Source organism: Spathaspora passalidarum (genome assembly GCF_000223485.1).
Source record: "Spathaspora passalidarum NRRL Y-27907 unplaced genomic scaffold SPAPAscaffold_3, whole genome shotgun sequence".
NCBI classification, from domain to species: domain Eukaryota; kingdom Fungi; phylum Ascomycota; class Pichiomycetes; order Serinales; family Debaryomycetaceae; genus Spathaspora; species Spathaspora passalidarum.
Window position 1 is genome coordinate 651,287 of NW_006767427.1, and position 24,278 is coordinate 675,564.

The 24,278-nt window shown below is 38.0% G+C and overlaps 13 protein-coding genes across 13 annotated transcripts; 8 read left to right on the top strand and 5 right to left on the bottom strand. All coding sequences in view use genetic code 12, as the record gives it.

Moving 5' to 3' along the window:
- Positions 1–40: 40 nt before the first annotated feature.
- Positions 41–3,718, top strand: PDS5 (Pds5p; the record flags this gene model as incomplete). The annotated part of the gene is made up of 1 exon (XM_007374429.1): positions 41–3,718. The coding sequence occupies one exon, from the start codon at positions 41–43 to the stop codon at positions 3,716–3,718; it is 3,678 nt and encodes a 1,225-aa protein (XP_007374491.1).
- A 48-nt stretch (positions 3,719–3,766) lies between these two features.
- Positions 3,767–5,323, bottom strand: GLE1 (nucleoporin; the record flags this gene model as incomplete). The annotated part of the gene is made up of 1 exon (XM_007374430.1): positions 3,767–5,323. One exon carries the CDS (start codon positions 5,321–5,323, stop codon positions 3,767–3,769), a length of 1,557 nt encoding a protein of 518 aa, XP_007374492.1.
- A 191-nt stretch (positions 5,324–5,514) lies between these two features.
- SPAPADRAFT_60307 (mitochondrial 54S ribosomal protein uL5m) lies at positions 5,515–6,432 on the top strand (the record flags this gene model as incomplete). The annotated part of the gene is made up of 1 exon (XM_007374431.1): positions 5,515–6,432. The coding sequence occupies one exon, from the start codon at positions 5,525–5,527 to the stop codon at positions 6,386–6,388; it is 864 nt and encodes a 287-aa protein (XP_007374493.1).
- Positions 6,433–6,530: 98 nt separating this feature from the next.
- On the top strand, positions 6,531–7,735 carry SPAPADRAFT_60308 (uncharacterized protein; the record flags this gene model as incomplete). The annotated part of the gene is made up of 1 exon (XM_007374432.1): positions 6,531–7,735. One exon carries the CDS (start codon positions 6,542–6,544, stop codon positions 7,391–7,393), a length of 852 nt encoding a protein of 283 aa, XP_007374494.1.
- A 66-nt stretch (positions 7,736–7,801) lies between these two features.
- Positions 7,802–8,596, bottom strand: SPAPADRAFT_136690 (uncharacterized protein; the record flags this gene model as incomplete). The annotated part of the gene is made up of 1 exon (XM_007374433.1): positions 7,802–8,596. The coding sequence occupies one exon, from the start codon at positions 8,594–8,596 to the stop codon at positions 7,802–7,804; it is 795 nt and encodes a 264-aa protein (XP_007374495.1).
- SPAPADRAFT_60309 (uncharacterized protein) lies at positions 8,531–9,503 on the bottom strand (the record flags this gene model as incomplete). Its single annotated transcript, XM_007374434.1, has 1 exon — positions 8,531–9,503. The coding sequence occupies one exon, from the start codon at positions 9,291–9,293 to the stop codon at positions 8,655–8,657; it is 639 nt and encodes a 212-aa protein (XP_007374496.1).
- A 1,032-nt stretch (positions 9,504–10,535) lies between these two features.
- On the top strand, positions 10,536–12,536 carry YVC1 (Yvc1p; the record flags this gene model as incomplete). The annotated part of the gene is made up of 1 exon (XM_007374435.1): positions 10,536–12,536. One exon carries the CDS (start codon positions 10,536–10,538, stop codon positions 12,534–12,536), a length of 2,001 nt encoding a protein of 666 aa, XP_007374497.1.
- A 783-nt stretch (positions 12,537–13,319) lies between these two features.
- On the top strand, positions 13,320–16,730 carry SPAPADRAFT_49913 (uncharacterized protein; the record flags this gene model as incomplete). Its single annotated transcript, XM_007374436.1, has 1 exon — positions 13,320–16,730. One exon carries the CDS (start codon positions 13,320–13,322, stop codon positions 16,728–16,730), a length of 3,411 nt encoding a protein of 1,136 aa, XP_007374498.1.
- A 335-nt stretch (positions 16,731–17,065) lies between these two features.
- On the top strand, positions 17,066–17,667 carry RHO2 (Rho family GTPase; the record flags this gene model as incomplete). The annotated part of the gene is made up of 2 exons (XM_007374437.1): positions 17,066–17,546; positions 17,609–17,667. 2 exons carry the CDS (start codon positions 17,066–17,068, stop codon positions 17,665–17,667), a joined length of 540 nt encoding a protein of 179 aa, XP_007374499.1.
- Positions 17,668–18,673: 1,006 nt separating this feature from the next.
- SPAPADRAFT_60313 (putative carboxylic ester hydrolase) lies at positions 18,674–22,089 on the bottom strand (the record flags this gene model as incomplete). Its single annotated transcript, XM_007374438.1, has 1 exon — positions 18,674–22,089. One exon carries the CDS (start codon positions 22,065–22,067, stop codon positions 20,673–20,675), a length of 1,395 nt encoding a protein of 464 aa, XP_007374500.1.
- SPAPADRAFT_137397 (uncharacterized protein) lies at positions 18,901–20,010 on the top strand (the record flags this gene model as incomplete). The annotated part of the gene is made up of 1 exon (XM_007374439.1): positions 18,901–20,010. The coding sequence occupies one exon, from the start codon at positions 18,901–18,903 to the stop codon at positions 20,008–20,010; it is 1,110 nt and encodes a 369-aa protein (XP_007374501.1).
- SPAPADRAFT_49916 (uncharacterized protein) lies at positions 20,202–20,603 on the bottom strand (the record flags this gene model as incomplete). The annotated part of the gene is made up of 1 exon (XM_007374440.1): positions 20,202–20,603. One exon carries the CDS (start codon positions 20,601–20,603, stop codon positions 20,202–20,204), a length of 402 nt encoding a protein of 133 aa, XP_007374502.1.
- Positions 22,090–22,404: 315 nt separating the features above from the next.
- Positions 22,405–23,999, top strand: APR1 (proteinase A; the record flags this gene model as incomplete). Its single annotated transcript, XM_007374441.1, has 1 exon — positions 22,405–23,999. One exon carries the CDS (start codon positions 22,537–22,539, stop codon positions 23,788–23,790), a length of 1,254 nt encoding a protein of 417 aa, XP_007374503.1.
- Between the last annotated feature and the right edge of the window lie 279 nt (positions 24,000–24,278).

Consider the following 24,278-nt stretch of genomic DNA (forward strand, 5'->3'; position numbering starts at 1 on the left):
CGTCAATACAGAGTCAAGCACAGTGCTAGTAAGTTCTACTATGACATCTGCTAAGATTAGCATTAAGTTTAATAAGCTGTTGGTTCCCACAGTTAAAGATCCATTGTCAACTAAGGAATTATTGGCTAGAGTACAAACCTTGAGTGAGGAACTTTCTATTTTAGATACCATTGACAAAAGTAAACCGTTAGCACGAATTGAGGTTGATTTAGTTAATAAGAAGTTACTTAATCATACTAGTATTGGTGTTCAAATCTACGTATGTTGTTGCATAGCTGATATCTTAAGGTTAAGTGCCCCAGAAGCTCCATATTCGGCCAACCAATTATCAGACATATTCAAAGCTTTTATTAAGCAATTCAAAAGATTGTCTGATAGCAACAATACCTATTTCCAACAACATTGCTATTTGTTGAAGCGATTGGTTGAAGCCAAGTCGACTATCCTTATTACCGATGTTCCTGATTCTGAGGCATTAATCGAATCACTTTTCCAAACTTTTTACAACTTGACTAAGCAGGATTTCCCCAGCCAATTAGAAACTTTGATCAGTGACATACTTTCAGAAGTCATTTCCGAAGCTGAAGTTATTCCTCACAACGTCATCGACTTAATATTGAATAAGTTCTTACTTCATGATGATTCAAAGTTAATCACCGGTAATATCACATCACCCGAATTCACATTCTCATTAACAATTTGTGAGAATAACGTCGATAGATTGTCAAGATTGGTTGGTCAATACTTTTCCGAAATATTATACGAAAGCAGCACCACTGATAAATCTTCCACCGACTTAGTTGAACTTATGGAGAAATTAACCAAGATTCATAAATTATCAGTTCAACTATGGAAATTCATCCCAGAGATTCTTTCCTCAGTAATGAGTCTACTTGATGATGAATTAAATGCTGAAGATGAGCAAATTAGATTGTTGGCTACTGCCACCATTGGGAAAATGTTGGGATGTAAAGAATCTAAGTCAAATTTCTTTGTTACCCATAAAGAAACTTGGATTATTTGGTTAAAGAAAACCAGTGATGTTTCTTCAACGGTGAGAGCAAAATGGGTAGAGCAATTACCCAATATAATCACCAATAACAAATATGTTACTTCGGAAATATCCTCGGCATTATCTACATGTTTGCATAAATGTCTTGTTGATATTGATGATAAAGTGAGGGTTGGCGCTTGCCATTCTATAAAGGAAATTCCGGTTGAATTATTTTTCAATAAAGTAATAACCAAGAATATCGTGCAAGATTTGTTTCAAACCATTAGGGAAAAGAATGTCACTATAAGAAATGTCACTATTGATGTTTTGGGCAAGTTGTACAACAGTCATATGAACAACCGTGAATTGTTAACTGATGAAGAGTTGACCAAGATGATCGGTAACATTCCTAACCAAATCTTAAACCTTGTTTATATTAATGATAAGGATATCAATTGTATGGTTGACTTGTCACTTTTTGAAGCATTATTACCGATTACTGAACTTGATACTTCTAGACGAGTGAAACGTCTTGTCCAACTTTATTCCGCATTAGATGAAAAGGGTAAAGAATCATTTATTGCTATTAACAAAAGACAATCACAATTTAGTAAAGTTTTGAACACATTAATCGAAACTGGTGATATTTTTGCTAAACTGACTTCTGTAGAAGATATTGACAAATCAGTGTTTGCTAAATTAGACAAGATTTTGAATTGGATTTGTGTTTCATTCCCTGATGATAGAAATTCGTTTGTTTGTTTTGAAAGATTGGTTAAATTAGCAAGACCAAGGTTTTTTCATTTAATTAAACTTTGTATTTCATCCGATTCTGATTTTAATACTATAAGGAATTCAATGAAGGAATTATTCAAGAAATTGTCAGATTCGAAAAACATCCAATTACAAGGGGAAACTGCAATCTCTACTTCCGATATGGTATACAATGTCAAACTTTTATTATTGAGATCATCAGTTTTATGTTATAACAAGTCCAATGTTGAAGAATTGATCGAATATACCAAAGATTCCACTACTGCTAATGAAATTCTTGAGCAAATATCCTTGGTTGTACCCGATGTTTTTAAATCCCATATAAGATCATTAGCAAGTTTAATTATTGAAGAAAATACCAAAAAGTCAAATGTTCTTAGAACCGTGTATCATTTTGTTAAGAAATATCCCGAATGGTTCCCTAAGGAAATTTCCTTTATGGAATCCTTGAAGAAGCTTGCTCAAGTTGGTACACCAAGAGAAGCCAGGTATGCCGTGAAGATTATTGGAATTTCACCCAGCAAAGAATTATATTCTGCCGAGATTGTCAATGAAATATATCCATTAGATCTTGAGAGTGAACACTTTTGCACTCATTTAAGTTCAATTGGTGAATTATTCAAGGCTGATCGTTTATCAATCATTGATAAAGAAGTTGAAATCACAGAATTGTTAATCAAGCATTTGTTCCTCACCAATAGAAACCTTGATCGTGAACAAATTGACAAATTTGAATGGATTGATGAAGATGAATTAGATGATAACAAGTTACATTCAACCTTGTATGAAAAAGTACTTGCGATTAGATTGTTTGTTAATAATTTAAAATCAATTGATGATTCAAATTTAACTTCCGAAGAAAAGGATAAAGCCAAGGCCAAGGCACAGCCAGTTACAAGATTATTAATGTCGTTCATTGGGAATAATGGTGAGATTATCAATAAGAAGAATGAAACTTATCCTACGCCGGAACCTTATAAACTGAAACTCAGATTGACTGCTGGGGTTTACCTTTTGAAATTGGCAAAGTTCCCAATATATAATGAATTATTCTTACCTCCAACATTAAGAAGAATGACCTTCTTAATCAATGATAGCGAGTATAATGTCAGATCCAAGTTTGTTACTTGTTTACAGGCAAAATTGGCCAATGAAGAAATATCAGAAAAGTTCTTGCCGTTAATTTTCTTTATTGCCATTGAACCAAACCATGAATTGAAAGAAAGTGTTACAATTTGGATCAATTCCATGGTGAAAAGACTGGAGTCTAAAAACAACATCAAATTTGAAAAATCATTGATCAGGTTAATTCATACATTGGCCCACCATGATCAATTCCTTACCTTGATAGAAGATGGTTCGAATGAAAGTAAGGTTAACGCATACAACTTTTCATGTCGATTCCTTACCTATTTCATTAAATTAATTGGGAAATCCGAAAACATCTCCTTGTTATACTATTTATCGAGTAGAGTTAAACAATACCGTGATGGGTCGTTGGCTACTGCAGAATATGAGAAGTCGAACTTGCCAGAACAAGCCTTACATTTGTATAGGATCTCGGAATTGACTCAGTTGATAATTAAACAATATAGCGATGATAAGAGTTGGCCATTGGCTACTTGGCCTGGTGGGAAGATTAACTTGCCTAGTGATATTTATGCCCCAATGAGTTCACCAGAAGAAGCAAGAAGTATTGTTGGCAGAGTCTTTATTCCAGAAGATATCCAAGCAGATGTATTGAATTCAATCAGAAAGAAGTTACATGGATCGAAGAGAAAGAATACGCCCTTGGTTTCTAGCAGTGTTCCTAAGCGTCAGAAGGTCAAGAAAACTGTCAAAACTAAAAGTCCCAGTGAACCCACCAGAAAGAGTTCTAGAATCACCAGGGTAGATTACAAGGATCAACTTTCTGATTCCGAATATGGGTCTTCAGAAGATGAAAATTAGAGTATGTGTGTGTGTATAATTATGTATTAAATGCAATGTGTATAATTTTTAAGGTTCCATCTCTTTAATTGATTCAATTTTACCATGTTGCAACCATTCTTCTCCCATGATTCTCAACCTGACAGCAGATGGATATTTCCTGTCGGCAACAGCATTAGTCAAATCTGCAACCAAAACCATCATTAATTTTTGACTTTGCCTGCCGAATCTGGAACTGAAAAACTTCCCAGCACATTCCCACCAATTTGAAAGGATTGCAAAATGAGTATTGCTTAACAAGTCCAATTCTGTATTTCCCATTCTGGCGAGGAATTTCCAGGTGGCTTCAAATGAATAGAACGGTATTTGTTGTGGAAAATCAGTTAATCTTGACATGACTGACCATACGGTACATATACCGGCGACTCTTTCATCGTATTTCACCGCATCTTCCCATTTACCATCTCTAAATTTCCATCCCATTCGTTTACGACCTTCTTCGGTAGATATATCACATGTGTATCCTATAATATACGGACATTTCTTGACAAATCTTGCTGACAAGTAGTATTCAAACTCGGGAAATTCGACGAGTAAGGAGTATGCTAATTTTGCAAGGGGGATTGCTTGTGTAGCATGAACGATAATTTCAGTTTCGGCTTGATCGACAACAGCTTTGGCTACAAAGTTAAGTATCCAGTTGAAAGCAAGATCGTCTGATTTGGTTTGAGTTATGAGATGGACAACTTCTTGAGTTATTTTATGCAATTGAGTTAAGGAATTTGAAAGTTGTCCAAATTTAGGATTGATCTTTCTTTTATGAGCATTGACCACTTTCTTCAAGTCCTTGTTGGAGTTTAGTTTCTCAACTATGTTTGTTTTGATATCAACGATATCTTGTTTATATTTGATAAAGTCTTTTTCTATTCTGAGGAAGTCAGTCAAGGAAGCTTGTTGTTTTGCTTTTTGTAACTCTTGTTGCCTTTTAGCTTCTTCTTGTTCTTTTTTCTTCTTGGCCAATTCTTGCTTCTTTTTCTCTTCAAGTTCTTTCTTACGTTGTTCTTCCTCTTTTAGTTTACGCTCTTCTTCCTCTTTGTATTTTCTTTCCTCTTCTTCTTTACGTTTGCGTTCTTCTTCTAATCGTCTTTGCTCTTCTTCAAGGCGCTTTCTTTCTTCCTCCTCGCGACGTTTTCTTTCTTCTTCTTCACGACGCTTCCTCTCTTCTTCCTTGCGTAATCTCTCCTTTTCTATTAGGATGATTTCTTGAACCCTCAGATTCTGTATATGTAAACTTTGGTCAATTTTGTTAGCCAACCAAGTAACATTAGCTTGGGCAAGCTGGTCGTGCTGATTGATCTTGTCTAGGAGCAATATCTGATCCTTATCTTGCTGTATTTGATTAACTGCCACAAGCTCTTCTGTATGATTCTCGATTGCTTGGAATACTTCTGTGAATTGATTGTGTATGGGGGAGACAGCATTTGGTTCCGACTTTAATCTGAGTATAGCTCGCGATAATGCCGCTGGAGCAAGCGCGGTAGCGCCCGATGCAGAAGATGGTGGTGCTGGTGGTGCTGGTGGTACATCAACATATATCTCGAAATCAGCAGGTAGACCAAATCGCATGGTTATTTTCACTGTTTTGGTATGGAACAGGGGCATTGCCATAGCTTGCAAGTTGGTTTATTTTTCATAAACATGGGCGTGCTGAACATTACACGGTTTGCAACAATTAGCGTAAATCCCAGCACTAATGTTGGTACAGTAGACAAAAATTTTTCAGTTGAGATTCACTCGATAATCACAAGTAACTGAATAAGAACCAACATGAGTAAAGTATTTATTCGTCAGTTTTCCAAGACTGGTATACTGTTGAAACCAGGGTATTCCACCGTCCATCCTGTCCACCATTTAGTCAAGGTTGAAAAATCCAACTTGAAACCATCCCTCAAAGAATTATTAGTTCCTCATGATGATATCACCTCGATCAAGTACCGACCATACGAAATTGATCAAGACAGAATCGCCGAACACTATACAAACACATTAAAGTCAGACCTTATGTTGAACTTGTACCAATATGATGCCGACACCATCCCTGCCAATCCAAAGAGATCGTGGGGAGTTGATTCTCCATACAAATTATATCGTCCTTTGAAAAAACCTCTTGGTCTGATTCGTACCCGGGGCCAAATAAAACCTGTCACTGCTAAAAATATCCCAGAAATCACCGGGGTCACTGTTCACTCATATAATAAGAAAGCGTTAGTTGAACCTTGGTTGGATATAACCACCAGATTACAAGTGGCTACCTTGACCAACGTCAAGCCAAAGCAATTATTTGCCAAGAGAAATCTTGTTGAGTTTAAATTGAGAAAGGGTAAGCCAGTCGGTGGTAAAGTTGAATTGACTGGTCGTGATATGACCCAATTCTTGTCTACATTGATTGAATTGGTCTTACCAAGAATCAGAACTTTCAAGGGGATTAAGAATTCTTCCGGGGACAAGAAGGGGAATATTACCTTTGGGTTGACTAATGAGGATATGCAATTCTTTCCAGAAATCGAAGCTTTCCAAGATTTATACCCAAATATGAACGGGTTACATATTACCATAAAAACTTCTGCCAGTAATGATGAGCAAGCTAGAACTTTATTGTCTGCTTATGGGTTCCCCTTCACTAATGCTTAGGTTGACCTTGTATATATTGTACATAGAATAAACATATAATTTAGACTTATTACGTAGAACCTTGAGCTCAACATGGTAGTGCATATTTTTAAGCACGCGACAAACGCGCAATTTTTCAACCCATAACCAAAAACACAGCAAGGGGGGGTACCAATGACAGAGGAAGTTTCAATCGTACACGAATATCAAGTCCTTTATTCAAACAGAGTGAGACAAAAAGATAAGAAATGGAATGATGGCAAACTACAATTCTACGAACTAAATAGCAAGCTTCAATTATTCAACAGTGACAACCACCTAATCTCCACTGATTTTATCCGAGATAGACCCATTTCTTTCATACTAGCCAACGTGTTGGTGGAAGATAATGAATTCGCGTTCCCCAGCAACAAGTACATTATTCAGATTCAGGATAAAATGGGTGTGGTTGAACGGGATATCTCGTTTAAGAAACGGTCACAGGTTAAACAGGAACAAGGGTCACCGCGTCCTGCAACTATCAGTGTTAAGCGAAGAGTATCGGTAAAGCAAGAACCAGTAAACAAGAAAGATAGAATAATAACGAGGTTGCAACAAGTGGTTGTAAAAGCAGAACCAAAACCAACTCCAAAACCAAGCTCTTCAAAGAACTTGCAAGTAGCATTGGCTAATACTGATCTAAATATTAGAAAACGACTTCCCATAAGAATTCCTCCGAAATCTTCACAATGGTTCGCCTACATAAACACGCCATCAGATGGCACTAATGCAACCCAAAATAACAAGAATAAAGTTACCCTGGAAATAAAACAAGAGCCAGTGTTTGATTCGGGCACAAGCGTCGAACAAGCCAATATAATTTACGATTTATCTGATTTTGAAGAAGATGCTAGATTTGCTGATATGCTTAAACGGCGAGAACAGAATAAATCATCCACCAAGAACACACCTTCAAGTGAAAACTACAATCAAGCCCATGAATTCGATCTTTCTTCACAATCAGACTTTGCTGATGTAGATTTGTAAAAATATATAGCTATACAACCAATATAAGCTAAACCAAAAAACCAAAAACATCATAACCAAACATGAATACCATAGTCCAAGTATTAACTGGCTTGTTGCTTCTGTTGCTGAGCTTGTTCTCTAGCGACGAGCATAGGAACAGCATTCGAGCTGAATATTTTGATAACTGGAAAGGAACTTACTAAACCGTTAATAGCAGCTAAGGCAGGACGATTTGAAACTCGAGCGAGATAACTTTGAGCAGGCAATTCAGCATAAACCTTTTTGTCATAGTTTATTCCAATAGCAGCCTTAGTGGGAGCATCTAAAGTAGCAGTGTTTGTACTCATGGTTGTATCTGGTGGTTTGTATTTTGGAAAAGAAAAAGTTTGTAGCTGCTTTTTTTTTGGCTGCGAAAAAACACCCGTTTTAATACTGCAAAAATTTATCGATCTTAACAAGAATCATATCAAAAGTTTCATGCTTCAAAACCTTAGATAACATTACTAATTTCCAAAACACCCTGGAAGTTCTTTTTGATATGTTACTCATATCAATTTTTTTCTTCACAAATTTGCTGGTATTGATTAATAAATTAATTTGTGTCAATACTCGATCTATGGCTTTCCGAACAACGATTCTCAGGTCGTATTTGAAGTCATAACTTTCTGTTATGGAGATATATTCATTCCAATTATTCTTATTCTGTTCTTTAAACATACCAATTTGAAATCGCCGACTATCTATACCTGGTGTCGTTAGTAACGGAACATGATAAGTGAATTCAAGTTTGTAATTCATTTCAATCCAACTTCTATGAATGTTTGCTGCTACCAAAGGGACACTTTGTAATTTTGTATTATTTGTGACTGGCTGTGAAGTAGGATTGTAATAAAGTGATCCAACTAAGGTATTTGGTAAATAAATCGGTATACATCTCAAAGCAAATGATTTCCTTCGTGCTAGGATTAATGTGTTGGACCTGTTGGTTTTGCTGAAGTGGATAGGATGGGTCCAGGGAATTGTATCATTTAGATTCATGTCATAAATAAGCTTGTTGTCGTTGCAATAAATCATATGATATTCGCATTGGAAAGTATTTAGTCTTAATTGGTATTCGATTTTGTATCCTGTGAATGGGATGTTTTTATTTGTAATACATGACTGACTCAGGTCTGGAAGTGCAACAATAAGTCTTACCAACCATACAAGTAGTATTAGCATTATCATTGTCTATTAATATCTATAAAAGTTACACAAGTGAGAATTTGCGACAATTTTTTTAGTCCGACAAACAACTGTCGAACCCAACCGCTAAAGTCATACCAAGCACAAATTCAAACATTCCCTTATTCAGTAAAGTTTCATCATCGTATATTGTAATCCACCCTAATTTATTGTCATCGGGGTTATCATCTTGATTTGAACCCGAAAAATATAATCCATCACTACCATTGTAATACTTTGTACCTAAATCCTCCTCCTGGGCAATATACTTATCATGATTAATCAAAGATTGTCTTTTCTTCTTGACCGATTGCTTAATTCGTTTTACTGATTTGGTTTCATATTGTCTAAACATACTTAACACAGGAGGGAATTTTGTTTCGTGCGAGTAAATGAATGGATTATGAGTAAAGTAATTACGATGGAAATAGATATTTCTTTTGCCAATCAATTTATACTCGTCAACTTCATCCTGTTCGACCTCCTCATTTATGCTGTGCTTGACTTTAGATTTAAATTTGTTCATTTTACTTATTCTAACTCGAGGAATTGATCCAATACTCCATTTATTATGGTTCATATCGTCAACTTCAAAATTTGTGAAAAATCTCGCATATTTTGTTCGTAAATTAATAAAAGGAAAGTATTCCTGCTTGATAGAACTGGCGTATGAATAACCCTTGAATAAACGCATATCTTCATTCGTCTCTATTATTCCATCAGGATTAATGTACTTGTCTTTAGGCACACGGAATTCGAAAAACCCACCTCGGGATTGGGGGTGTTTAATTATTGTTATACTGGTTTCTTCTTCTGAAGCTTGTCTGAATTCAAGGGTGTACCCCTGTGAAGAAGTAATTATCGGAGTATTTCCGGTAATTTCGACATAGTATCCTGGTCCATTTCTACAATACATATGTTTCAAGTCTGGGTTGGTGGTAAGATACAAGTCTTTACCAAATTTAAGAATGTGGTATTTCCAAAATGGGGTATCCTGAGAAATGGTGACAGTTGAATTGGGAGTTTCTGGGGTTGCTGGTTGGACCGAGTATGCGTGTGTTTGAGGGGCATTTTCCACGTTGAAGTATTTGGATGGGTCAAAGCTTTTCCTTTTGATGCTGTTGAATGAGTCCTTAACTTTGTTAGTGACGGTGGCTCTAGGTGATGTTTGTGTTTGTGCTTGTGTTTGTATCTGAGCTTGTGTTTGTATTTGTATTGGTGGTATGCCCTCCTGCAATTCCGGTGGTGGTTTCCTACGCATGCTTTTGGTTGCTTGCAATCTCGTAGGAACAGTGTCATTGTTGGGTGGAACTTTTGTTGGTGATACAATTGGTTGTAAATTTGGATTCAGCTCTCTCTGCTTTTGAGTGATTTCCAAAGGATCTTCGTCGTCATCACTGGAATCGCTCCAATCATCCACTATAGGTGTGGTTGGTGATTGTTGATTCTCCATCATAATTTTCAGCTACTGCAGCAAGTCTAATAAACAGAAGAGGGATTTAATCTAAGAAAAAAAAATAGCCCGAGTTAGCGACAGTTAGGCACAGTTAGAGTAAGGGGAAGTATAATTATACGACAAATCCATCACAAAAGACGAAACTGCGGTCTATTGTATAATCGCAAGACGCGACAATACAGAAATGACATAACCCGGAGTAAACAAGACACCATTTACGGGCCCTCCCCTTGTGTTCGTAACTCCACGGCACCACCCTCCCCCCCCCTTCTGACGCGCGCGCCTCATTGCATCTCACCCCATAAGTATTTACTTTTTAGTTCACGAAAAAAAATAAGGGTGCAGTTTCAGTTGGCTATTGTTGCAAGATAAAATTTGACTGCACTTTGTAACGTAAATCAACTCGTCTAAGATTCCATCACTTTCTTCCTCTCCAGACCTCTCTCTGTGAATCAATTGATAGCTACTAACTAATCAACCATGGCAATTGATATTGAAGAAGTAAATTTCTTACTTCCACCACCAGATCAACCTGAAGACGACTATTCTGATCGCTTTTGTCCCAATTCCCGTCAAACCTTCCGGATATGTCTTAACTTGAAATTGGTCATTGATAAAGTCATCCCAATCATATTTGACGTCAACGAGATCACCAAGGCCAACTCGCCAATTCTTAACCACGATGTGGTTCAATTGGTTTTGAAAGCCGCTGGTGGTAAAGGTGATGGTAAGCCAGGCACAACTTCACACAAATATCGTGCTGCTTTGATCTTCTGTTTACTTAAGGTTTGTGGCTGGTATTGGCAACAAAGTGAACAGGAATTAACTGACAATGAGTTATATTCCTTACGTGCCACGGCTGCCCAGAAATTAGCTGCTATTATCATTGAACAAGAAAAGAACGACAAGTACATGTTCTTGGGAATGTTGTGTCATCGTTATTCCATTTGTTTAAATGGTGTAGACGCAACTCCAGTTAGCGCCTTGGAATTGGCAGTTGATATGCATTCTACCATTGTCATTGGGTCTTCGGGTTACCAACGTTGTATCAAATGGTTATGGCGAGGATGGATTATGCAATCCAATGTTGACCCTCATTCTTATCTTATGTATAAGGGAGTAGCCTCCAATTCCATTAGAACTCACTTTGATCCAGCAAGAATCAAGACTCCATATTATCAAAACATATTAGAAATCATCTTTAGCATCTTTTATTTGATATTGTTTTCAATTGTTTTGAACACCCACAAGATCAGCACGGGAAAAGTTGATGGCTTTGAAGTGTTGTTTTATATCTTCACCTTGGGTTCAATTGTCGATGAAATTGTTAAGTTTTATCATGTTGGTTGGAACTACTTGGGTTTTTGGAATGCCTTGAATGATACCATGTACACCATTCTTTCAGTGTCAATCTTCTTTAGACTTGCCAGCTTGGATTCTCACGGTGCTGCTAGAGAAAAGTATGATGAAATTTCATTCAGAGTACTTTCATGTGCTGCCCCATTAATGTGGTCAAGATTATTGTTGTACTTGGATGCCCAAAAGTTTGTTGGTGCCATGATTGTTGTCTTGAAGACCATGATGAAGGAATCGATTTTGTTCTTTGTCTTGTTATTCGTGGTTATTGTTGGATTCTTGCAAGGTTTTATCGGTTTAGATATCTCTGACGGTAGCAATGACGTCACTCTGAAGATCTTGATATCTTTAGTCAAGGCTGTCATTGGAGAATCTTCATTGGACGATATGGGTAATTTGATCCCACCATATGCATCAATATTGTATTACATCTATTCATTCCTTTTATCCGTCATCTTGATGAACATCTTGGTTGCCTTGTATTCCACTGCATATGCAGCAATTGTTGAGAATGCCACCGATGAATACTTTGCCTTGGTGGCTCAAAAGACATTGAGATATATCAGAGCTCCAGATCAAGATCTTTATGTCCCTCCATTCAATCTTATTGAAATGGTAATAACTCCGCTCGGTTGGTTTTTGCCTCATGAAGCATTCAAGTTGGTCAACTATTATGTCATGTTAATTATTTACTCGCCCATGCTTGCCTACATCACCGCTGATGAATTAGCAAATGCCAGAAGAATCCAATATAACAGATTTAGAGGATTAGCTGATGATGCCAATGAAGTTGATACCGAATGGGACTTGACTGATGGATACGATGACACTTTCTTGCCTTCAAGTGAAGGAATCAGAGAAAGAACCGAAGAGGTTAGAGAAGAATTGAGAACTCAAAGAGAAGGAGAAACCCAAGATCCGGAATTTAGAATTAATTTGCAAGAGTTTGAAGCTGAGATCAACCTGGTAGTTAAACCAGTGGAGGCTGCATTCAAAGCAGGGATTAATTGGGACTTGTATGAATTGTATAGAAAGATTGAGAGATTAACCGAATTACTTGAAACTGTCGTGATTGAAAACCAAGAATTGAAAAAGAAAGTTGCTGATGCAGAAGGTACTAAATAAGCTGAAATTTGATGGACAAAGTTATATATATGTATATCATGAATATTATATTACTATATTGCGTGACTACTTCTTTATGCTCTTTTGTTATACCACCCTTACTTGGGATACCCCCGTTTCCACTTGGCGAGTGTCACACAGCTGGCTGTACCCTCTAAATAACAGGCGCTACCAAACGACGAGCAATATCCTAAAAGCAAGCAAGTCAATCCAAAGGCTAAAATTGGCATGGTAAGTAAGGCAAACACACTGGCATCACAAACAAACCCTAATTAGAAGAACAAACCTTATAATAACCCTCGGATCAATTACATGTGTCTATTTTTAACTCTCACATTATCCTAAGGTGATGTGGGGGCTCGATTTATATACAGGACCACACAAAGTTTGAGTTTAATATGGGCAATAAGTTAACCGAATCAGTACGGAGGTGTCACGTTTGATGGTTTGATATATGTTTCTCAACAAGGTGGTGCTTAGCTGGTAGACAGGTAGTAGCTGGCTGGCTGTTGGGGGAGTATGGTTAGGCAACCTCCGTACCTTGTTGGTGACACTGGGGCAACTGCATCCATTCATACATAGAAAATAGCCAAATTTTGACAACCAAAAAAAAACTTCTAGTGGGAATTTTTTTTGTTAAGGTAAATCAGAATTTCTTTCTTCCACTAATTAGAAAAAGAAAAAATTCTTTTAGCCAGAGTAGACAACTATAGTACTATAGGCATTTTTTTTACAATCAAATTAACTGTGTATATATACCCTTAGAAGAAGGCGAGAATAAGAATGGACACAGTAGACGCCAACTCTTCGCGATTCAAGCTAGGGGATGATATTCATTTTGATTACAACACCACAAACAAACCAGGAGACAGCCATAACCAAGCAAACTCCGTGGGATCCAAATCCAACGCTAATACATCCAATGCCAGTCTGAAGAAAAAGAAGAAAAAGAAGACGAAAAAGACAACCGCCAATATAAGCAACGTATCGGCACACCTAACCAATCCTAATGAAGATTATCCTTCGTCAAGAGTAATAAAACAGGCGCCAAACGGTGACGTAATTGTTGAAAGTTTGGAAGAAGACCACCATGAAGAATCCACTCATGCAAACTTGTGGGATAGTGCATCCATTGAGGAACAGGAAAAGTTGAAGGAATTTTGGGAATCCTTGGATGAAGACCTGAAACTTGATTTGGTTAAAATCGATAAGAAATCAATCATGGAAATGTTCAAGAATGAGACCAGACGACAACAACTACTACTGCAACAACAGCAACTGCTGCAACCGCATAACCATGCACATGCAAACACAAGTAATACCTCTACCAACAACGGCGCTACTGCAAACACCCCCACAACCACCTCCTCCGCCAACACTACCACTTCCAACTCGTGTGCTTGTAAATATTGTGGCAGAAAAAACAATCTAATTGAAGATGAATTGGAGAACATATATGATAACCATTTTGATGACATTATAGATTTCATCCATGAAGTCCGAGATATAAATGATTTAAATGCGTTACCGGGATTACTTTTTGGTGGATTCCATATGTTGGAAGAAGAACATAAATTACAAAAGCGACAACTTCGATTTAATCAAAAGTTGGAAATGATGTCTAAACCAAGCAAAGCCGATCCGATAATAAATAAGGATCAGCCGTTGCAACTCAAGGAGGGATTTGACGAATCAAAAATAACTCAAGATATATCAACCACAGAACAACAGATTTTCAACAAGTTACTTGATCCAAAACTTTATGAAGCATTGGAGAATATGGATTTGGATAAAATGAAACAGGATTCAAATATATCTCAGGTTAATTTGTTGGAAAAGGCCAACTCCCTAAGACAAATAGTTCGAGATTTACATAAAGCCGATAAAGCTCATTTAGAAAAGGGCATGTCTTTTTTACAAAATATAGGAAAATTATTCCCGAAATCAAGTACCACAACCACTTCTGAAACTCCCCAGAATGATCAATTAACCCAAGGATTGTCTAACTTTGCCGAGGATTTATTAAGAAATGACGGAAACTCATTCATAAATATGATGGAGGCATTATCTGAAGCCAGAAATGGTCGTGAAGGATTATTGAAAGATGATACCAATCCTCCCGTCTTGCCACCGGCTTGGGTGGATGAAGATGACAAGTGTAATCACCTTCACCATCACCATGAAGCAGAACTGGATTATGAAGATTACGACGAGGAAGAAGAGGACGACGAGGATGAAGATGAAGAAGAGGATGATGATGAAGAAGAAGACGACATTCTTGAAGAAGTTAGTGATACCGAATCGGAAATCTCTGAAGAAGAAAAAATGCAAGAAATTCGAAGATTATTCTTGATTCAAGTTATAAAATTATTCCAAGAACGGTTAAAGAATGCTTACAAGGAGAAAATTTCACAGGATAGAACTCAAAAATTGATTGAAGAATTGGAAGCGGAAGAAATGGCCAAGAAAGAACGGGAATTGAAGAAACTCAAGCAAAAGGAGAAAGCTAAGGAGAAGAAGCGATTACAACAATTGGCCAAAGAAGAGGAGAAACGCAAACGTGAAGAAGAAGAAAAGCAAAAGCAAGAAGAATTGAAGTTGAAACAAGAAGCATTAAGAGCTGACCAAAAGAGAAGAAAAGAAGAAGCCAGGTTAAAACGTGAAGAAGAAAAGCGGAAACGTATTGAAGAATTGAAGAAGAAGGAAGAGGAACACAAGAAGAAAGTGGAAGCTCAACAAAAGCGTGAAGAAGAAGCTAAACGATTAAAGGAAGAACGTAAGAAGAAACTTGAACAAGAACGTAAACAAAAAGAAGAAGAAAAGAAACAACGTGAACTTATCAAGAAACAAAAGGAAGAAGAGCGTGAACGTTTAAGACTTGAACAAGAGAAGAAACTTGCCGAAGAAGAAGCTGCCAGACAAGAACAAGAAGAAATTGAAAGAAAGATACAAGAAGAAGAGGAAGCACTTAAGAAGCAAGAACATATTGAAGCCAAGATTTCCTCAAACCATTTATTGAACCAATTATATCAGGCTAAACCAGGATCGCAATCAAGTTCTTCAACTTCGATTGCCAACACTGTTCCAATCCCGCAAGTTACCAGTACTGCACCTATTGCACCACTCCCACAAGTTGCTCCCGCAATTAATCCTCCTTCTCTTCAATCGTTTGCTACTTCTGATCCATTTATGTCCACAACAGCTTATCCTATCAATCCTACAACCAATTTAATCAATTCTCCGCAAATTGCTTCGACTGCATTGATGGGAAATGTTGTGCCAACAAGTGCAGTTGCACCAGTCTCAGCTTCGCCATGGTCAAGCAAATCAAGGTTGAATTCATTGTCCAATTCTGGACAACAACCACTTTTCCCACAATTTGCTCAGCAACCTGCTTCTGCTACCGTGGAAAATGCTGCAGCTGCAGCTGCTACAAGCACTTCTACCAACTTCAGTCCGTTTAATGCCTTTACCGATACATTATCGCCAGAATCATTTATTGCAACTCCTATAGCCCCTACTAGTGGTAACAATATTTGGAATCCTACTACTGCAACTACAGTGGCTAGTGGACCAACCACAAGAAATAGTTCCATATGGGGACCAAGCAATGCAAGTTCAACCACTGGTGGTGTATCCATGGGGGCGCCTGCAAATGCAACTAATCCGCAACCTGGATTATGGGGTAATGGAAGTACACAAGTTGGATTAAGTTCTAATGACACTGAATTGATTCAAGCATCTTCATTTAGTTGTTTTCAAATGTTGCAAAATACCAACCAATTAGAATATGGGGTCGCCCAGATTATTAAATTATTCCAAGATGTTGTTTCCATGATTAAGTATCCTGGATTAACCCTTAATCAATATTTAAACTGCATCATGCAGAAATCGTCAATTTATCAATTTGATTTCATATATGATGATTTTGGAAATGTTACCCATGTAAAAGTTGGATTAGTTGGATTTGCTAGAACTTCTCCCCCTCCAGTTGCATCTCAGCAGCAACAGCAACAACAACAACAACAACAACAGTTGCAACAACCAATTGTCGCTCCACCGGGCTTGACCAAGACTTCTCCATTCAATGATAATTCAATCTTGAGCACGATAGGAGAGTTGAATTCCGGAAGTAACTCCATGGTTCCACCAACTCCTACAAATAATGGGTTTGGTAGAAGGTTATGGAATTAGTTTATGAAGTAAGTTATTTTATGTATTTAGAGAAAACGAAAAATGTAAATCCATACTAAGCCTCGGGTAGTATTTTTTCAGAGTGCGCAAAAACACACTTTCAAAGTCCGAAAGAGAAAGTTTGTAATTACACATTCGCTAGGGTGAACGAGAGTTCTTACTAGTTCATATTTACTACCGCGTGTGGTTGATTTCTCGAGAAAAAAAGATATAGACTCGATCTATCAACTAGTCATACAACCAGTCCATGCCAAAGACGCACTGTCTCTAACACAAACACATAATTTATTGACCACCTACCCCTAAAAATAGAAACAAACAATACCTCACGAATAATGGCTGCCGATGCAATAAAGAGGAAAGTCGTGATCGTAGGTGATGGAGCATGTGGTAAAACGTCACTATTGTACGTATTTACACTTGGCGAGTTCCCCACAGAGTACCACCCTACTGTTTTCGAGAACTACGTTACGAAATGCAGGATTGATGGGAAGTTGGTAGAGTTGGCATTATGGGATACTGCCGGACAGGAAGAGTACGAGAGATTGCGACCATTGAGTTACTCTAACTCCCATGTGATATTGATAGGGTTTGCTTTGGACACACCCGACTCATTAGATAACGCCAGAACGAAGTGGGTCATTGAAGTGAAGCAGTATTGCCCTGGCATACCTTATATTTTATGTGGGTTGAAGAAGGATTTACGGACAAATACAAGTGATAGGAAACGGTTCGTGCAGTATGACATGGGCCTTGCCGTGGCGGAGGAGATTGGTGCCAGGAAATACTTGGAAAGTTCAGCATTGACGGGGGAAGGTGTTGATGATATTTTTGAACATGCAACGAGGACAAGTTTGTTATATACTGAAAAACCAAAGAGTGGATGTTGTACTATTCTTTAGGACGTTACAAAATGGGTAAAAAGAAAGGTTTATAGCTTATCTAGGTAAAATAATTACATTTGGGTTTTCAGTGTTTTACATGTAGTTATCTATTGCCTGTAGATATTTATACCAAGGAATGTACAATCTATCAGGTTTAGGATTGAAAAAAAAAAAAATTAAGCGACCTCGGTGAGGGTCGAACTCACGATCTTGAGATTAACAGTCTCACGCCTTAACCAACTTGGCCACGAAGTCAGGTGATCATGCTCAAAAAATTACCTGGTTCAGTGCACGGGCTCGTAATCACGCATTATTCACGTGACCAAAACTTGTAAATTATTCGGCACCTCTATATTCAAAATGGGAGCTATCCTTGCAATAAACTTATTGGAGTTTTATTAAGTTGGTTGAATGTTGACTATTGTGTTTGTAATATCTAAAATTATATTTGGGTCTTGTTTTTAAATATATAGGCAAGAAACAAGGCTCATTTGAAATTTGATTTGTTAGATATGTTTCCTCCAAAAGCATTGCAAAAAATGTTGCAAAATACATGATGAAAAACCATACCAGGAGAAATCACATCAAAAACATACAATTAATACAGATCCAACTATTATAGATATAGCAATCACTCATTTGCAATTTCTCCAGCTTAATCCTTGCGTCATGCTACAGCAAATAGCGGAATAGTTAATTAGTAATCCACTCCATTGTTTCTTGTTTTTTCGATTGATTTTGTAACCACAGTGCCACCATTTTTCTTGGGGTTTGCTCTCCGATAAGACGATGGTCTTGGCACATAACTGTACGTTTTACTCCATTTTAAATGCTAACCATGGATAATAGCATGATCATAACGGGCCCTTATCGGAACGGTAGATCGGTTGTTGTCTCGGCTGGAGGTCCGGAATTCTTCTCCGATAGATCCAATTTCCCTCCCCTCGTTTCTTTTTTATTTTTTAATGTGGCGGAGAGAAACTGTATGAGGAGTTAAATGTCAAATAAAACAACGCACCCAAGACAAAAAAAAAGTTGACCCCTAAATATTTGTTCCTTATCTTTTTGCCATCACCATGTCTACTCCAATGGAAACAGGTAGTCGTAATGGGTCTATACTAAGAGGCGATGCTATAGAAGAGCAACAAAGAGACTCAGTTGCACCCACGTGGGGAGAAGATGTTGGTGTCGAACAAAAGAAAAACTCGTTTGACCGATTCCATGAAAGTGCTTGGGAGACGTCATCGTCGATAATAAGCACTGGTCCCAGTTCATTCATTGGCAAAATGAGGACCAAGTACAATCAATATATACTTCCCAATTCTGGGTTATGTTTGTTACTATTATCGCATTTCCTCAATTCGATTATGATTGCTAGTTGTAAATTGTTGGTTACTGATAAGGATTCAAATGTGCCGATTCACCCTTTGCAAATCTTGTTCATCCGTATGTTGATTACGTATGTGCTATGTTTGATATATATGGGAGTAACAAGGTCGATCCCAGAAGCTCCCTTTGGACCGAAAAAGGTTCGTACATTATTGATTATGCGGGGGTTACTTGGATTTTTCGGGGTGTTTGGGTTGTATTTTTCTTTGCAATATTTGAGTGTTTCTGATGCGGTGGGGATCACGTTTTTAGCTCCTATGGTTACCGCTTTTTTGGCGTTTATAGTTCTTGGAGAAAGTTATTCTATTTTGGAAGCAGTATGTTCGGTTGTTTCATTCGGTGGGGTTATTTTGATTGCAAAACCTTCGTTCATATTTGGGGTGATATCTGATGCAGAAACGTCGGAGTTGGATGAAGCTACCGAGTCTGGGTCTACCGAAAAGAGAGTCATTGCCACTGTTGTTGGGCTATTGGGTGTTTTTGGGGTCCTGAGTGTTTATGTAGTGTTGCGAAAGATAGGTAAGGACATTCATCCATTGTTATCTGTGAGTTATTTTTCCTTATGTTGCTGCATAATTACATTTTTTGCAATTTTGGTTATCCCATCATTATCCTTTGTATTGCCTGCTGATGGCTATCAATGGTTTTTATTTATGGTTATTGGGATTTCTGGTTTCTTTATGCAGTTTTCGCTTACTGCCGGTATTCAACGAGTCAAGGCCTCCCGAGCAGCAATTATGGCCTATTCCGGTATGGTATTTGCATTATTTTGGGATTTGACCGTTTGGGGTCATTTGCCTGAATTTTTATCGTTTTTAGGAATGATGTTGATTGTCGGAAACGCCATCATCATTATGAAGTTCAAGCCTTTGGATAACCAAAGTGCTAGTGATGATGGTCCTGAGGATATAGAGAGGAATGGACAATATAATAAATTGGAGGATGTTGCTATTGCAATGACAGATTTCAGTGATACTGATGATCTGGTTAATAGAAATAATAGATAGGGTAACAGGTTATTATATACTTATACACATAGACATTGATAGTTTTGTAGAATTGGGGAATGTCCAAGTAGGGGTGTTTTACGGGTGGTACACATTTTTCAATGGAATTCCAGTGGCAAGAATTATTATTTCCACCACACAAATATTAGCTAATCAAATTAACAGTTGTAAGACTAGTATATGACTACAGGTTAAATATCATCCAACCAATCTAGTTCCTTCTTTACCTGAGTCAATTGTACTAGGTTGCCACCAATTTGCAAATCCAAACAGTCGGTATATTCTTGACTGGTATGCGACATCTTCAATACATTAGCAATCAATTTTCGTGAATTGTTCAAGTTCACCTCAATGTAATCTAATTTGAGGAAATCATTTGACTTGGGGTTTGATGGAAGCGTTCGTAGTTTTCGTACCCATTTGTATGTCGATGCTAGGGAAGTGTTGCTGTTGTTGCTGTTGGTGTTGTTGTTGTTGTTGTTGCTGCTATTGTTTGTGGTGGATTGCTGATTCGGCCTGACTGTTATAGATGTATTAGTAGTAGATATACTACTGCCAGCACTCTCTAGTATATTATTAGGGGTATTAGTCATTTTTCATATGCAAAGAATCTATCTAGTTATATAAAGTTGAGTTTATTTTTTTTTTTTTTCTCCATATTTTTACTCAACCAACATTTCATTCACCAAGCGATCATATTTCCAACTAGTGGAGATATCACGAGGTAAATCTTTTTCAGTCACACTAGCATGATCAACATTATACTTATCCAACTCAGTGAACAAACGACAGACAGGTGTAGTATACCATCTATCTCCGGTCACGGTAAACCAACCCAAATGACCACCGACCGTAGTTGTAACCAAGGTACAATAAGGGTTCAATTCTACTTCTGACACAGGCAAGGTTCTGTATCCTGTAATTGGATCATCACGAGAACTGATAATTACAGTAGGAACCCTGACTTTCATTAATCTTTGCACTGGGGATGCTAATCTGTAATATTCATCGGCCGAGTTCAATCCAAATAGTTTGGCGGTGAAGTAGTTGTCAAATTGTTTCAAGAATTTAATATTGTATTGATCAGGATTATCCTTAAAGTGTTTGACAAGTTCTTGACTCAAGAGAAGACCATGCGAGTCTAAAAGCTTTAGCAAGTTGCTACACATGGTTGGCGAATAGACATTATGGCCAATGATACTCTCACGTAAATGAATAGCACTATCAGGGAAATCCCAGGGGGTTCCTAATACACATGCCCCCTTGATTTGTTTCGACACGGCATCACCTTCTTGTCCTAAATAGTTAGCTAAGATCGCCCCACCTAAGGAGAACCCCATAAGGTAAACACGTTTGTTGGGCCACAATTTAGACACATGTTCATTCATGACATATCGCAAATCATTAGTCCATAATCCGTTGTATAATTGCGGACTGGTGATTGTATGATTGGCACATCCACGCGAGTTCAACACTATAGCGTCGAAATTGAATGGATCAAGTATGATCTTGTCTAATACTGCTCGGATATATGCCTCGTAGGAACCACCGGATAGCCCATGCAACACAATAAGCAAAGGCTTATCATCGCTGTTGTCGATGATGGTTGGTTCTAATTCTGGATTCATGTATTCGGTTCTTGGTGGTAGTTCCTTCGTCTGAGAACTTGGCTTGTACCACACATGTTCCGGGTCGGAATTTTGATGGCTTTGCAAGGCGTAGTCTAACGCAATTGTGGTTTCCCCCTCCCACTGATCGTACTTGAGTTTCTCACCAGTGGGAAGTGTATACGTCTTGTTTTCCACGGTTAGGATACGGCGCTTGTAATGAACATGGAACAGGTTGGCGAATTTGTTTAATGCAGTGTACGCGGTTTGGGCATGGCCTGATGACAATACGGGATTTATAAAGTACGAGTATCCCTTGGCGAGCTCGGGAACTTTTGATTTTATGAGGTCGGGAAGAGTAGTGGTTGGCTCGCCTTCAGCCCTTGGGGTAAATTTAATCGGAGTATTGGGAATATAATTCTCCACTTGAGATGTGAAAAGACCAAGCATTCTTAGTTAATATACAGTCAAATGCAATTTATTCCAACGGTTAAAATTTAATTTATCCGAGATGCGAAGGTCGGACAATGGTCCAGATTACACAGGTTTTTTTTTCTGGCCTTGCTTGTTTCGGATATAATCTTGCTGTTCACAGACATGAAATTCCAATTGGTGAGATACGCACGACTTTTGTGCATCGTATACAGGAAATTTAGATAAGATTTGCCAATTATGCGACATACCAAGCAAAAAATATAAACCGCCGCCTGGTTATGTTGCCCCCTAAAGCCTCCACCTTTTTTTTTGCCTTCGTCTTTCTTGCTGCCCGCATTTTAAAAACTTACACAAGTGAACTTACACAAGTTTTATCTACGCCAGCATATCAATATAGACATATCCTCGCAGAGAAGCTACAGTTCAACCAGTTGATTCCAGTCTGTCGTTCCTTTTGTTTTGTTTTTGATATACTACCAATACGATGCAATTCTCCTTATCAGTTTTAACTACAATTGCCACTACTTTATTGGCTTTGACTGCTCCAGTCGATGCCAAAGTCCACAGTGCCAAGTTGACCAGGGTTTCCAATGAAGACACCTTGAACCCAGAGATGTTTGCTGAGTACACCAACTCGTTGGCCAACAAGTACATGACCAGCTTCAACTTGGGTGCCGGCAATCCCGTTGCCCATGGCATTCAACATGTGTTATCGAACAAGCCACCCCAAGTTCCATTTGTCGAAGGAAGATTTGAAGCTCCATTGACTAACTACTTGAATGCGCAGTACTTTACTGAAATTAGTGTCGGTACCCCAGCCCAATCGTTTAAGGTTATCTTGGACACTGGGTCCTCCAACTTGTGGATCCCATCCAAGGACTGTACTAGTTTGGCTTGTTTCTTGCATTCCAAGTATGACCACGATGCTTCATCAACTTACAAGGCCAATGGTACTGAATTCTCCATTCAGTACGGATCCGGGTCTATGGAAGGTTACATCTCGCAAGATGTGTTGAACATTGGTGGTTTGCAAATTCCAAAGCAAGATTTCGCTGAAGCTACTTCTGAACCAGGTTTAGCGTTTGCATTTGGGAAGTTTGATGGTATTTTAGGATTAGCTTATGATACCATTTCCGTTAACAAGATTGTCCCACCAGTTTACAATGCTATCAATCAAGGATTATTGGATGAACCTCAATTTGGGTTCTACTTGGGCGATACCAGCAAGGACGAAAATGATGGTGGGGTAGCTACATTCGGTGGATACGACAAGTCATTAATTGATGGCAAGATTACCTGGTTGCCAGTTCGAAGAAAGGCTTATTGGGAAGTTTCATTTGAGGGTATTGGATTAGGTGACGAATATGCTGAATTGAGCAAGACCGGTGCTGCTATTGACACTGGTACTTCCTTAATTACTTTGCCATCATCATTGGCTGAAATCATCAATGCCAAGATTGGTGCACAAAAGTCTTGGAGCGGCCAATACCAAATTGACTGTGCAAAGAGAGACTCGTTACCTGATTTAACTTTAACTTTCTCGGGCTACAACTTTACCTTGTCTGCTTATGACTACGTTTTGGAAGTTGGTGGATCATGTATTTCCGTGTTTACACCTATGGATTTCCCTAAGCCAATTGGTGACTTGGCCATTATCGGTGATGCCTTTTTAAGAAGATACTACTCTATCTATGATTTAAAGAAGGATGCTGTTGGTTTAGCTCCAGCAAGGGCCTAAACAGGCCAAGAATACATATTGACCACAAAAATAAAAAAAAGTCATGTTAGCCTGAAAAAGTAAGTAGGTAATTGTTTTAAGTAATAAAGTTGTAATCAAAACATCGCATTGTGTAAAAAGCTAAAATTTAGCAATTGTCTTGGCTAAGTGTATATTAACTGCATTAGCGTGGTCGTGTAGTTATATTAATTGCATTAGTTTGGTCGTGTAGCTAATTGAATCGGACTAAAACCTACCTGGTCATACGACGGTAGTTTTCACTTGCGCTGAATGCAGTAATTTTCATGCATGCATGAAATGGCTGGTTGCAAAAACAAAAGAAACTAAAATTTTGTGCGCATTCGTTTTTGTCCTCGCAACCAGCCATGTCCCGCCATTTAAGCTTTTGATGAGTGATGTAACAATGGGAGCTAGCTTTCTCTAGTTGTTCATCTGGAAGGGGCTATATGTTTCATATATAAATGAATCATACCCAGATCAAAAACACG